We start from the raw sequence: 14,855 nt of genomic DNA on the forward strand, positions 1-14,855 counted from the left end.
ATATATATAAATAAGTTATCCCATGTGTTCCTGGAAATGTATGGTACCAAATGGATGTTCACCCTCAGATACGATTAAATGCATTAAATCACTGGAGGAAGAGGATTAGATTTCACTAATATTGGAGGTTTCTCTCCTTCTATTGCCTCAAATTGTGTGCTCTTGGACAATAGATAAATATCTTGGACAATCACTGGATGAAACTGGGCTCCTAACTACACTACATGAACTACATGCTGCAATATACTGGTTCTCAAAACAGAACCTATTTTATAACTGCAAACTACAGTTTGATTCATGATTATAAACAATGCATCAACGAAATGGCAAAACAAAACAATAATGACAATATATCGCACAAATACATCTAAAATATTTAATACTTAAAGCACACAAAAGGTTTTCAGACATTAATGTATCTCAGACTTCCAAAGACAAATGTGCTCACATGAATAAAAAGTCAAACAATCATAATAAGTCTTTGCATGCTGAGGTCAAAATAAATATCTGTATGCAGTTTACAACACGTAAGATTCTCACAAACTTAAATATGTATAAATATTGTTTGATACAAAAGATACGAAACAACTGAATATCAGGAATATCAAGACTTGGCATTTTGAAAGCATCAGCATCACATAGTGTTTACGTTTGAAATGTTAATCTGATGAATGAGACCCCCCCCCCCCCAAAGAAAATGTTAATTTCTGTCTAATTGTTGCTCTTGTTTGACTTGGAGATGATGGCGATATCTGCAGCACAGTGATATGAGAGGTACTTCACCCACCAACAATTACTGTTGTTAAAATATCACAAATTACTGTAATAAAAGGCTTAACAAGTCAGCCAACGGCATCTGAAACAATATCTCATTATCTGACACGTCATGAGGTCCTCCATGTGATTGCCTGTGTTGGAGTAAATTCGTTCCAATGCAAGCACATGAAGCAGCATCAGAGTGTAACATTTCTGTCCCTGAGTGGTTTCAAGACCTGCGGGGCTCGAGTCCGTGAGAGAGCTGAGTAAGCGTCCTTTGGTTGTCGATCACGTTGAGCTGACGTACGTAAGTACGAACTTCTGGGTGGGTTTTGCTGGCCAGAGGTGAATCTGGACCTGATTGTATTGGAAAGATGAGTAAAAATAAATTCCCTGAAGAATCAACAGAGAAAACTAGAGTCTAAGTTATCATTTGTTATCAAACCATTTGATTTTTCATGGTTATGAAATAAACCTCTGGGGATGCACACTTACTGAATGGTTGGCTCCTACAGTATCTCACTATCTTCAGTGTGTTAGCTATCATCCGCTGGAAGACAAAGAGCTGTAATCAGCAACAGATATTGGCAATTAACTGAAAGGCATAAAAAAGGATTTACACCAACTGTTAGACAATAATCTGAATCTTCAGAGCCTCACCATTTTCTCAAAATTGACCAAATTGTCGATAAAGGTCTTGTTGCCCTCATGAGTGAATGTCATGTCTGGGGGAAAAAAAAGGAAATACGGTGAAGGGAAGTAAGAGCAAAAGGGGAGACAAATTGTTTAGATGGTTAAAGCTGTTGAAGAGGCAATTCAACAACAGACCAACACGATGTGCAGGTCAAAATGTTGTTAAATCAAAAATAAACGGCTCTGACCTTTGATCAGCAGCGGCATGAAGGGAATGATGGGAGGCTCCAGCTTGGAAACTGTCAGCCGGTACGCCCGGTGGTTCCTGGACGGGTCCTGTGGAAACAATCACACTGTTCTGAGATGTACCGTCACCGTGTTAAACAGATCCATCACGGTCCGAGGATGATGCTGCTAAACCCCACACTTGACCGGCTGATTTTTCAGTTCGGCATAAGCTTGGACAGAAAACCCTGCAGCTCGTAGATGGAGACACTTTCAAGTACAAAATTAGTTGTTTCAACTTACCATGAAGTTTTCATATTCCACGTAAAACTTCTTGAATTTGCTGGGAAGTTTCTGTGAAAACAGACAACAATAAAGATTAACTTGCAGTTAGGATTAGAATAATTTTTGACTGCGGACAGGTACCCACCTCCCAGGTCTGACTCAGTCTGCACACTGCTGGGTTACTCAGTCCCATAATGATAGCAAAGAAGGCGTTCAGATTCCTGTACTCCTTGCAGCTTTGAAAGAAAACATTTAAAGGAAAATTAGAGCAGCGAAAAACCAAACTGAGTCAAAGAAAACAGAGAGCAGACAGTGAAACGAGGTCCACTTACTGGGCGGCAATCTTGATGAACTTCTTGAGAAGCTGCACCCTCTTGCTGAGCTGAGAGCACAGACACATCTCTGTGATCACCCAGAACTGAATTTCATTAAACCTCCTCAGGAACAGGTCCAGGTTCACGGTGGTTTTCTTGACCTTTTGCCTCCCAAATGTGTGGTAGATGAGTTCAAGCTGTTGGACACCAAGAAAAAACACAATTTATCATCTTGTGAACAAAATAGTGAACCTTAATTTAGAGGTGTACTATCAAACGCCACCTGGTCTCACAGTCATACCTCATGTACACAGTGAAAAAGCTCCCAGTCATAGGAAGTCATGTGGTAAGCCACATCCTTAGAGCTCATTAACTCAAAGCTGGTCAAGAACCCTGTAGAGGGGCCCTCCTGCTCGGGTAAAGGGGTCTAGAAAACAAGGAAAAGCAGCCTTTTATATCTGATAACCATGTAATCTACTGTTTCAGGAATTCTTGTTTTGCAAAAAATAAAAAAACAATACAAAGACCAACAGAGACATATATCTTCTAGTGACGTAAACATGAGCCAAAGTAGATTAAAATGTTATAAAGAAGAAAAAGACAAGACAAGAAGGCAGTTGAGCTGCTTATAAGAGTAAATACTGTAGTCTATCTACAATAAATACATAAAAGCATTCACATACACAGTATATAGATATAAAATACTGCACATTCACTAGGTTTCTTAAAAGCTAACTGGATTCTAAAAGCATGGAAGACAGATTTATAGTATATAAGGGTTAAGAGACGTACAGCTACGCACAGGATGTCAGTGAACCCTCTGTTATATGATGAGAATGTGCAGCGTAACATGTGTTTCCTGGGAGAGATTAACCCACCAAAGAATCCAACTGATCCCTCCGGCAGGCGAACAGCCGCCCGTTAATGCTGAGTGTGGAGAACACTGACACATCGTTGGGCTTGAAGATTACTTTCTCTGTGGAACAAAAACACAACACACAAGGGTTAAAAAGATTTAAATTTGTAACTGTCATTTGATGTAAAATGTTGCACACCATCAATTTAATGTAACATTAGATCCTTCTATAAAACAACTCCTGTATCCTACAGACTTTGGCGATTCCCTGACTTTTTCTCTTGGTTGACATTTCTGCTTTTTGATGGATTACCATTAAAATTTGGTCCAGATACGCATGTTCCCCTCAAGGTGAATTGTAACAGCTTTGGTGATCCCTTGACTTTCCATCTAGCGCCATCATCAGATCAAAGTTTACAACTTCAACCGTCCATTTGCACAACTGCTCGCAAAACCATGACTTTCATTTAGTGTTTAGTGCTAATCACCAAATGTTAGCATGCTAACAGACTAAACAAAGATGGTGAACATGGTAAACATAATATCTGCTATACACAAGCATGTTAGCATAGTCACTGGCAGCAAGTTAGCATGCTGATGTTAGCATTTAGCTCAAAGCAACTCTTTGCCAAAGCACAGCCTCACAGATGCTGAAAATAAACATAATGTATTTTTGAGATACATTTACGTCTTTGCTCTAATTTCTAATGGTATTGGGCAACACCATATACCATTATATGATAATATCATACTATCTGTCCAACAAGAGCTCTTTCATGCTGCATCATACACATGTGAAAGCTAGCGGCAGCCTGCCTCGCAAAGCCAAAGTTCATTGGTTAGAGATACAGTATATGAGCTCCATGATAATCAACTCCAAGCAAGAGAGAAGCAACAGCTCTCTATTTGTTTATTAACCTTTGGCAGGGAAAGTGCAGGTCAAGTGCGGATGAGTGAGAGCTGCATTAGAGCTTTCTGGCAGAGACGATGGAACATCACTACAGAATGAATCTTGAGCTCAGGATTTTCTCAAGCTGCTTTAAAGGCCATTCTTTAGCACCTACTGGAGCAGCCTTTCACAGCTGGCAAATACAAGGCAGCTCATTTCTCACTAAATCAGCCGGGGATTAATTAGTATAACACCCTGCTTGGGCTCTCCCTTGCGCTGTCTCCAATCATTTGATTAACACGTAGCTGCCGCCGCTCTCACCTCCTGCCGAACTGAGGTTGACCAGGAGCAGGTCCTCCGCTGACCCCAGCTTGTCGGCCACAGCACCGATGACCTCCCTGACCGAGGCGGCCACAGGGACACGGATTGTTGTGTAGGTGTGGTCACAGCAGTAGACTTTGAGCAGAACTGGAAGCATGAATCAGAGCAAATATGGGACTGTCAGCAAGAAGGAATGAGGGAGAGGTAAAGCAGTTCCCGGAAAGTAGTAGAGACAGTTGCATTGATGCAATAGCTCGTAATCTAGGGGTCGCTAGATACATCTGAGGGGTCATGGGACAATTCACAAGACAGGACAAAAGAAAATAAACAAACCATATTCATACAAAGTCTTTCTCTAATATTTGATTTTCTTGTGAAATCCTGGATAGTTTTACTTAAATTAAACAACACACGCTTTATGTTAAGGGGTCACAAGACAATAAGGTTAGGATTCACTGGATTAAAGCATTTTACGTCCAGCAATGTTCAATGAGAAGTGACCTTAGTTAGGCATACACTAACATACGTGTCCATGTGTGTGTGACTGTGCAGACAAAAGAGGTAAAGAACTGTAACGGTGGCCTGATGAGGTAAAGACATTGCTAAATAAAAGTTTCAAATATGGATATAATGTGACATTGACAAACAGCAGCATGCAGCAACAACATACTGTATCATGCACTGACCCAAACATGTGGAGACTTGCCCTTTACTCACTTTCATCATTACTCTTGATGGGCTGACGTTTCTGAAGCTTCTCATCTCCCATACTGAACTGCCGCAGTAGGACTTTGTGCTGTGACGAAGTTCAACAGATTCAGGCATCATAACATTTCCGCACAATACAACAAAATCTAAAAATAAACTTTAATTTGAACGGAAAGGAGTCAGTATCTTACCTTTTTCTGTGAGACTCTGGCATCTTCAGTGCTGAAACATGAAAACAATAATTAACTTAAAGTTATGTATGTTTTTTCACCTGCCAATAAAACCCGAAGAGAAAGTAATTATGAGCACATACAGGAGGATCATGGTGACTGCAAAATGAACTTCAAAGATTAAGATTCTTCCATCTCACAACCCCTAAAACACGCTAACTTACTTTTGCTTTACAATTCTCTCCAGTTCTGTTAGTTGATCCCTGAGGGCTGGAATCGTTTTGGAGTCGTTAGATACCGCCATGAGAAACTCCTGCAAAACACGACAAGCTCTGAATGAAAAGAAAGCTCAAAAGACGAATTAAAAGTAAACAGAAAGTCATTAAAATGTCATAATGTGGGGGTGGAGTGTTGTACCTGCTGGTACTGACCAACCACTCTTCAAAGTGTATAAATCACTGATGTATATATACACCACAGATTCATTCAGTGTAACATCACCACCTTTTATTTTATTCTCATCTAAAATATTTGTACACACTGTATGTACTGTGTCATTTCATTGTGCAGCCCTGTGTTGTAGAATGACTAATAAATGTACTTGAACCTGGAACAGAACAAACATGTGAATGCAGTCATTGTTCATCACCCAGCCTTTTTGCTCAGGGCAGCCAATAAATATAAACTACATTAACAATCAGTGCAACTGTGCGTACAATATATCATATTGTAAACATTTAATTAGGGTGCCCATCTGTGGCTTTGCTTGTTATATTCATGAAATAAATCGGCTTCATAACGTGGTCACGTGGCTGGCAGGAGTCCATCTAACTAGACAATATTAACTGGACACCTCTGTCGTGGGTGTTTATTTGCTGCTATAACTGAAGGTGCCAGCAGTAAACTCTGACTTGGCTAAAGAGCTTGGAGCTGGTGTTATTTGTGTACCCAATATAAAACAAAATGACAGTTAGTTGATCCGCGACCACCACCTTTTTATTTCCTAAATGCATTTATATACAGTAATTACACAACTGTTATTGCATACTCGTTTTACAAAAATAAAATAGTTACTACATTTTGAATTACTATGGGTTTTATGTCTCTTCTGGCTTAAATCTTTTCATGTTGTTGGTTTACAAAATCATTCACTGACACTGAAAGACTCTAATCTAATAAAAACACCGACTTTACATTGATTGTTATACTATTATTATTGTTATTATTATAAAAGTGATTATATCATTACTAATATCTACTGACCTCTAGGAAGGCCACCGAGACGTCCTCCTCCTGCAGGTTATCGCCATGCACAGCAACCCACTGCATCACCAGGCGGATCACCCGGCGCTTGTTGTTAAGTGTGTAGTCCAGCTTCTCCTGCTGGGAGCCCTGCGAGGCCTGAGCATGGTAGGTGCACAGCAGTTAAAGATCAAAACGATGCAAGTAGAGCAGAGTGGGAGGGTTTTTCTTTTCAGGTCAGTTTCATAGGAGTGCTAAGGGACATTTAACCACATTAGGTAACATATAGCTGAAAGGATATTGGGCCATCAACACCGGACATAGTTGACTGTTAGGGATGAAGACACAGTGCATGAGCACAAAGTCATCTAGGGCTGAGTCTGTGACAAAAAAAAAAAGAAATAAAGACAGAGAAGGTCATGTCAAACACCTGTGAAGCCAACGTAAGATCAGATGAAAGAGTGCCCAGAGCCATCAGGCCTTGATCCACATGGCCCTGTCTCTGTCACCTCCGCAGGCAAATGAAAACCATATGTATCCACACAAGCGGCAGTAATTAGATCAGCTCTGCGATGTGTGGCTAATTATAGATGAGAACAGGTCAGTGCAGAGCAGCAGGCGGAGAGGACAGAGGAGAGAAACGCTGAGCCAGAGAGAGAGCGGAGGAGAGAATAAATATACTGCATGGAAGAAAACCCTTCACAGTAAATGATCATCATATTGATAGATTGTATTAGATGGCACTAATGTGATGGACTGAATGCCGCATGCTGAGCAGTACCTGACTCTGTGAATTGAGAATCCAATCGCATCATTTCGAGGAGGTGCTCCAAAATCTTCTCCGGAGTCCCCGACATTACCTTGTATCTGGAATAAAACACACCCTTCACTAATCAAGAAACACTGGCTCTTAATGCTTAATGACACGGCTATGGCCCTCGACTGATTTGTGTTACTTGAACGTGTGTCTGTGATTGCTTCATTTGATAACAATCCTATTTACAATCACAGAGTTCTTGGCCGGCTGGAGATGAAAGGGGAGTCTGGGCTAAGAGCTGTCAGAGAAGCCAAAAAAAAAAGAAATGTAGGGGCATCTTCTTCTCTGTGAGGGAAAAATCAACACAATCCACCCTCGGTTGTTTTCAATACTTGAAAACGGCATCACAAGAGGGGAGCTGCACAAGCTGTGTTGTGACTGTGTTCTCCCCACTCAGAAGGGAGAACACAGTCTTGACACTTTCATGCGTGAGGAGCGGAGTTGATTAGAGGGCAACCCCGGACAAGTAATTGTGACTTGCCAGGCCTTTCTCTTTCCCCCTAGGAGCTAGGGCCATCATTACCATTAATGTGTCTCTCCATGTTACAGCAACAAGGGTGCAGTGACAGATGCCTCTATTAAGATAACACTCGCTGGCTGCAGTGCACAGGATCGCTCTCTGTGCTTGTCCAGTATTCACCAGGTGCAGTGTTTTTAAGGACAAGGCTGCTGATATTCTATATTTTATTGTCAACAAATTCCTCCTCAGAGCTCCACTCCAGAAACACTGAATTTGAGTCAATCCCACATACACAAGAGCAGCAATAAAATATCACTGGAGCACCAAATGTGTATTGATCCACAGCTGAAGTAGTCCCCAACAAATACACAATTTACTCCTTTTTGGGTAACATTTTCTAAAAACTACAGTGCCCAGCTGTTTGTGGAAATTATTCAGCCTTTTTAAAAAACAAACCTATACGTAGCATGGTAGCACACTATAATATATAATAGAAATTTGTATTTTCACACACTGCATTGAAACCTTTCCTGTCTATAAACGCTCTGCTGTGTGAAGTGCAGTGGACTGTGGGTACATTTACTTGTAGTGGGAGGATGAGGCTCCGTGGCTGGAAGTTCGACTGCTGCTGAGACTCTTCTCTAACACCAGAACATCCAGACCGTGCTCCTTCAGACGCACCGTGTTGGCCTCCACGTCCTTCACACACACACACACACACAGTGTATACACATAATGCATTTTAGTATACAGTATGAACAAGAAGCTGTGTGAGGTGACAGTTCAGCACAATGAAACAGCTATGATAATGTTTACACTGGAAGGTTCTATGTAGTTCTTTCTGAGCCTATGAGCTGTCTCTTCCACAACTAACTGAGAACGGCATGTCATAAACTCCACGCAATGTTTACACCATCACACAAACATCTCACAATTGCAGAGAGGTTTGACTCTCTGCAGCAGAGACAGTGGCGTGACACTGAGCGCAGGTCACTGAGCAGAGTGGATTAGTTGGCTTGTCCAGTGTTCAGTCAGCACACAGCCACGCTAACTTTGGCAAGCAGGAGGTTTAATAGGTTTAGGTTTATGTCTTAACGCAGGCCATGTCTAGTGTGGTGATTCATAAGCAATGTGAAATTATTTAAACTAGTGAAAAGTGAAAAACACTCACTTAATAAATTCTTATTGTTTTTCCAAGACGCTGGATTATTTCTCAGTATCATTGCTGCAAACAGTATTACACCCCTTATGAGGCAGCAAACACAAACAGTGTTCAAACGCACACAGTTCTACTTTAAATTCAAGTGCAGAAGTTTCCAAAGTATCCAAAGATAACAAATATCTCAGACTGGATTTGGGGCGAAATGTGTATAAAATAATGCACAAGACAGGTGGAATGATTCTGTCTGATGGAACGGTGCAACCGTGAAAAGTCTTAGGTTTAAATATTTCAGTCAGTTTAAATATTTATATGGTTTCAATGAAGAGCCAATACAGAATAGGAATGTGTGTGGAATAAGATGATTTGACAATCTTAGAGCAACTTAAGTGGAAACAAATTGTCTGTTAAGAGGTTTATAAAATGGTAATATTTTATTATTTTATTTGTACATATTCATGCCAAGCGGATATTTCTTAAGTTCATACTGCCAAAATCTGCCCTTTGATCTCTAGTTTAAAGTAATACAAGTCATTACAAACATATTTCATATTCACCGGCATTGCTGAGATTTTGCCAACAGAGGGCAATAGTGCTTCTTTACTGTAACCATAAAAGCATAAACAGAAACTCACCCTCAAGATCCTGTTGAAGTCCTCCTTGTCTACTCTCAGGAAGTGACAGTTGTCCTCTCGCAGGACGATGGAGGCAGCACGGGGGGCGTCATTGACAAGAGCGAGCTTCCCAAAGTCGTCTCCTTCATGAAGAGTGCAAACAACACCCTGCGCAACACAGCGTACCGATCAGTTACTAACCAATGAACCAATGACTTAGAGCTACATAATCAGCTTTGATGCTTTTAGAAATAGCGTGACCTCATCTGGAGAAATACCTACTTTTCCATAGATGACGACGTTGACCGAGCCCTTCAGGATAATGTACCATGATGTGCCCTCCTCCCCCTGACTGAACACTAAGAGAGAAAGGAAACAAAGACAAGCTTTGGTAGTCTGATATACCCTAATCTGGGATTTGTTGGATTAATTCTGACTCTGTGATGCATTTATAAATCAAATTGTTTGGCATCAGCTTTTTTGAAAAGGTCACCGCATTTTACCCCATTACTTACACACTGTTCCTGCCTTTGCATGGGACTCAAAGATCAGCACTCCTGCCAGTTCTCTCTTTACCTGTGCAAGCAGGAGCCCAAGATCAATATTAACACAAGTTCATTTTACTTACTGGTGCAACAGGGACCAATCAGAAAGGGTATAACACCATGCAAAGTTTTACTTTCCTGCTAGTCAATACCCTGCTGCTGTAAGACAGATTTTCCTCAAATTGAATGTGAGTTAAAGTCCATAGAAAAATGCTCAAAGTTTGCAGGAATTCTCTCTTAACTTGTTTTTTCAATTTGAGTGAATCCCAGCAGCAAAGTAAATTAATGATTTTACTTGCAGAACATGTATCCAAATATTTGTAAATATGTGATGATCAGTACTAAGATGACTACGCACACATATGTGCACACGAGTGTGTGTGCAGTTTGCATGCTTGCATATTTTCCTTCACTACCGCTCTGATACTAAATGTGACAAGAGTCTGACGGGCTGAGCATGTTTTTTACTGCCACCATAGACAGAACCAATTTGAATGTCTGCACAGTGACACCTTGTACTCACAGTGGTGGATAGGTGAGATAAGGCCTTTATATGGAGCAGCTCTTCATAAATGATCTCCAAATCATCTGCTGTCCTTTCAGACGGACTGCAAAACAGGAAATGTGTAAACGAAATCAGAACCCCATCACACTGATTGCCTTTATTTAATACCGCTTCAGAGATTATTGCTTTAAAGCCGTACTCTTTCCTCAGAATCATCCTCATGTGGGCGTCAGGTCCAATCTGCAAGAGGAGGAGCAGGGTGTCCTGCAGCTCCTCTAAGCTCTCCTTACTCTCCTCCTCGCTGGGCAAAGGAGCATCCTCCTGCTCATCATCCAGGAAGCGGTAGAAGAGGTACTTGTCCTGGAAGCTCAGCTCCTGGTCCACTGCGTCACAGCAACACAACACAGACAGCAGGGCTTGAATTTAAAAGATCTGCATCACACGTACACGTGTGCAGGCACAGATATCACACAGAGTCTCACCATGGTTGAGAACACCTTCTTCCAGCAGCACCTGCCACATGCCCACAGCCTGTACACGAGAGTGGACGCATGAGCTCTGCTGCATTTGCCAGTCAACCAACTCTGTCCCCACGCAACACTGCCTAGGAAACACACAGGTCTATATAAGATCTTATACAAGGCTGAGCAGTTATGTAATATGTCTGTTTTGTGTTTTACTAATTGACTCTGCCTGTTCTTGTGTTTTTGTTTCTGTTGTTTTACTAAACTGTTAACAGGGTGTTGCCATAAAAGAGCTTGTATGTTGAGCCATCATATCAATCTTGGGTAGACTGAGGTTAAATGAGATAAATAAATACTAAGGTGTTACATTCCTACAACAAACAAAATGTAACTATATTGTTTCTTGATCAAAATTATGACAAATGTATTACAGACACATGTGGAAATTTTTTTAATAATTATCATAATGGAACGCATTTTCAAAGTAACCTGCCTAAGCCTGTTTCAAGTACTGATTTAAAAGAAAAATCCCTCTCTACTTACAACATGTACAGTACAGCAAAGGCATATACGACTGTCAATGACCCCACACATCCTTTATGATTACTGCATGTATTGATTTTTTTGGGGGGGGCAGCTCAAAAAGCTGTAAAAACAACACTGACATATTTCCCCTTATAGGGTTGATATGGCATATGTGTTAGCATTCATCTGAAATTGCTGTTTTTGTGTCCATCTGGCAAAAGGAAGTCCAATATTCATTATGTTTTGTGGTCTCTACCAACTCCTGAGGGAACTATCTGGCCTTATAGCTGCTAAATGCTCCGCTATGTTCACAAGCTAGTCGCTAACAAAACAGCTGCCTGCTGCTCCTGGAAACAACAACGAGAGTGATAAAAACAACAGTAATGTTGTGTTCCAGAAAACCAAAACAATGAGCTGAAAGACACCAAAGCTAATTCTCTGTGGGTACATCACTATGAGCAACCACTTTTCACAATGCACACAGTCATTTCATCCATTGTTAATAAAAAATATTAATTAGTGCAGCTTTAAGTTAACGCTCTCAAGAATGTGTTTTAGATTGCCAGAAGCCAACAGATCAGCAAACAGATGAGGTAAAAGAGGTGTTGGTCAATATTGGCCAGCTATGGATTTGTCACTGCCAAAACTTGTGTTTTTCAACTTTTTTTTCTCTTTATTTTAAACTTTACACTATTGTATTTGTAATTTTAGATAGTTTTTAGTTTTAGATGTGTGTGAATAAATTGTTTATGTGTTTTTATGTTTGTAAACCTGCTTGCCTCACATTGCCACTCGAGGGACGAATATAGTATTTTGAATTGAATAATCTTCCACAACTATCAAAGAATTAAGATGCCAACTAACTTGTACGTCTTCAAATGGTACTTCCTGTCTCTGATCATGTGAGGCGCCCTGGAGAGGATGGCATTACGGAGAATCTTCCCCGCCTGCAGGATCTTCTCCGACGGGACCTGCACAGTAGAATTCAAGTTAAATCTCAGCACAATAGAGTCCCACTGAGTACCTGCCACAAAAAAACACAGGTAATGATGGTCCCTACGTACAGAATATGATTGAGTTTACTACCTGAGAAATGCATTTAAGGTGGGGTTTGGCTGGACTTTCAATGAATGACTTCTGCAAAATAAAATGAAACAAAATATAAGAGGAATTGAAATAAAATGCATCACGGATGACAACGAAACTGAGGCTCTCCTGATGATACAAAACTCAACATCACAGAAATTGGGTGAAAATAAAGGTTTGTTGTCCAGAAATAAAAGACATCAGGGAAACAACAACATGGCAGACAAGCCATGTTAAATAATGAGTGTTTTTCCTCTCACTGTGGGCCACAGGATGTCTTCGTCACTGCTACTGTGTGACTCACTGTTAATGTTAAGTGTTTATTAGCTGTCAGTTTTAATTGAACTGTATTGCCTCTCAATTAAAATAATAGTCTGTTACCAGAGTCTTGACTGATGCATTCAATATCTTAAATTACACAGATATTGTGCATTACTATATGGAAGTGTGTGTTTTCTTTTTTCTTTTTCTTTTTCCCGCCGGGGCCATGGGGTGGGCTGCAAGGCTGTGACATTTAAAATGCATTCTGCAAGCTTCAGAGAGCAGAGTAACTCATGCATTTATATGGAGGCTTTAAAGTTCATAATTTATTTACAAGAAAATGAGTCCACTCAGTACTGGAAGCTGGGCGTTCATACTCATTATTTATATATGTTTAAGTAAGTTAAAGCTGTGTTTATTTGTTACATAAGAAAGCAAGCTATGGGTTGCTCTTTTTCACATAACAGTACAATCTTGTCACCGTGTTGTGACTAAACTCTGCGCAGAAACAAAGCACAGGGCACCATAAATCTGCTGGAGTGCCACGCTATCAACCCGGCGCTCAGGAAACAGCAAGAGACTCAAACTGCAGTTTGGGTCTCCATCCATAAGAGTTCCTGTCCCACCTTTCTCCTGCTGCAGTCTTGTGTATATTTAGACCAACTTTAAACAAACTTCACATTCCACGCCCATTTCCATCCTCTGCTGGAAGGGTGAGTAATGGTAAAGGATGCTGTTACGTCAGGCAAAGTGGAAGCACAGAATGAGTTATAGACAAGGTTTAACTTGTTGCCAAACTGTTCACTTACAGTAACACTCTGCCAGACAGGAACACAGCCAATAAACCAGCTCTGTCTCAGCCTCCCTCTGTCTTTCATAACATGTAGTAACACTAAATCATGTAAATAATTCATGTTGTGAGAGGCAAACTACCTTATTCTGATGTTTGGAGACTGAAACATATGAGTTGTTGCTTATGTTCTCTTTGTCCGGCATTCCTGGAGGGAAAAAAACAGAGAGTATATTCATAAAGTGAATTGCTGAGATAAACAGATATCACTGAGAAGAGCGTCCTACATAGAGTACACAGAGCCCCTGCAGGTCCATGTGTTGGAAAAAATATTGTTTTTAAAAGCCGAGATACAGTATGAGCATACAGTATGAAGCAATTCAAGCAACCAAGTAAAGTTTCCTGTAGCAAACACATAAACAACGAGCTGCCATAAAAAGCCGACTTAATCCTTGAAAATACAAAGTACAAAACAATGGTATGGTATATTTTAACATATTTAGTATGACATTGAAATCAATGCAAAATACATTAAATTAATTTGCATTGTAAATATAATATACTTACTACATACTACAATCTTTATACCATGCTTAATTAGCTTTTTTCATGTTTCTAACAAAGGTTATTTGTGGCTGAAAACAAGAGTGTCCTCAGGCTTTAATTCTCCTCTGATATTTTTATATAGATTCTTTGATAGATCCACTGTTTGAATCTTCAGATCAATTATCTCTGGTTTAAAATGTCCTATTTTATTCCTTTTTTTAATTGTTTAAAATTGTTTTCATATCATCAGACAAACATTAATTTCCGTCACCTTTACGGAGCAGAAAATTATTATAACTTTATCAGTAGCTATTGAGTATTATTTGTTTGCTTGTTAATTTCATTTAATTGCTATCTCCTTTCAATGACTATCCTATTTCATGTTCAATTATAGATTGTTTGGGCCTCCATGCACTTCCCTTTAGGAGAAAACTGCCTTTCTTTTTCCGAACACTTAAAAACAATTTAAATGGTTGTTCTAATTTAGATTTCCTCTTACATAAAAATGCTACTGGACTATTATTACTATTACGCTGGGGTTGTGGTTGTTACTGTACAGAGGCAGCAAAGTGATAAATATGGAAACATAAAATGGAGAAAAGGAGGGTTTGCAGGGTGTGGTTATTTCTCAGCGTGAGGAGCTTGTAAGTACAGTTCCCCTTCAGGACAAATAGCACAATCAGT

General features: G+C 40.1%; 1 protein-coding gene across 5 annotated transcripts in view; it reads right to left on the reverse strand.

Moving 5' to 3' along the window:
* Nucleotides 1-985: 985 nt before the first annotated feature.
* The window catches only part of rapgef4a (Rap guanine nucleotide exchange factor 4a), a 34,004-nt gene continuing 20,134 nt past the window's right edge, over nt 986-14,855 (reverse strand). For 2 of the 5 annotated variants that reach the window (XM_070914029.1, XM_070914031.1), the window contains 26 exons: nt 13,769-13,833; nt 12,575-12,625; nt 12,353-12,459; nt 10,982-11,103; nt 10,699-10,882; nt 10,518-10,602; nt 9,965-10,025; nt 9,732-9,808; nt 9,471-9,617; nt 8,260-8,375; nt 7,181-7,266; nt 6,701-6,779; nt 6,421-6,571; nt 5,382-5,470; nt 5,179-5,209; nt 4,997-5,075; nt 4,280-4,426; nt 3,092-3,189; nt 2,515-2,640; nt 2,232-2,410; nt 2,045-2,135; nt 1,918-1,968; nt 1,638-1,725; nt 1,417-1,481; nt 1,252-1,306; nt 986-1,113 (listed from right to left, as the gene is read on the reverse strand). In XM_070914029.1, coding sequence (XP_070770130.1) covers nt 986-1,113; nt 1,252-1,306; nt 1,417-1,481; nt 1,638-1,725; nt 1,918-1,968; nt 2,045-2,135; nt 2,232-2,410; nt 2,515-2,640; nt 3,092-3,189; nt 4,280-4,426; nt 4,997-5,075; nt 5,179-5,209; nt 5,382-5,470; nt 6,421-6,571; nt 6,701-6,779; nt 7,181-7,266; nt 8,260-8,375; nt 9,471-9,617; nt 9,732-9,808; nt 9,965-10,025; nt 10,518-10,602; nt 10,699-10,882; nt 10,982-11,103; nt 12,353-12,459; nt 12,575-12,625; nt 13,769-13,833 — 2,558 coding nt within the window. Of the gene's footprint in view, nt 1,114-1,251; nt 1,307-1,416; nt 1,482-1,637; nt 1,726-1,917; nt 1,969-2,044; nt 2,136-2,231; nt 2,411-2,514; nt 2,641-3,091; nt 3,190-4,279; nt 4,427-4,996; nt 5,076-5,178; nt 5,210-5,381; nt 5,471-6,420; nt 6,572-6,700; nt 6,780-7,180; nt 7,267-8,259; nt 8,376-9,470; nt 9,618-9,731; nt 9,809-9,964; nt 10,026-10,517; nt 10,603-10,698; nt 10,883-10,981; nt 11,104-12,352; nt 12,513-12,574; nt 12,626-13,765; nt 13,834-14,855 lie in introns of those variants that run through there. The other 3 variants (XM_070914030.1, XM_070914032.1, XM_070914033.1) reach the window with 3 other exon arrangements.

This window comes from Enoplosus armatus, chromosome 11 (assembly GCF_043641665.1).
Source record: "Enoplosus armatus isolate fEnoArm2 chromosome 11, fEnoArm2.hap1, whole genome shotgun sequence".
Classification (NCBI taxonomy): Eukaryota; Metazoa; Chordata; class Actinopteri; order Centrarchiformes; family Enoplosidae; genus Enoplosus; species Enoplosus armatus.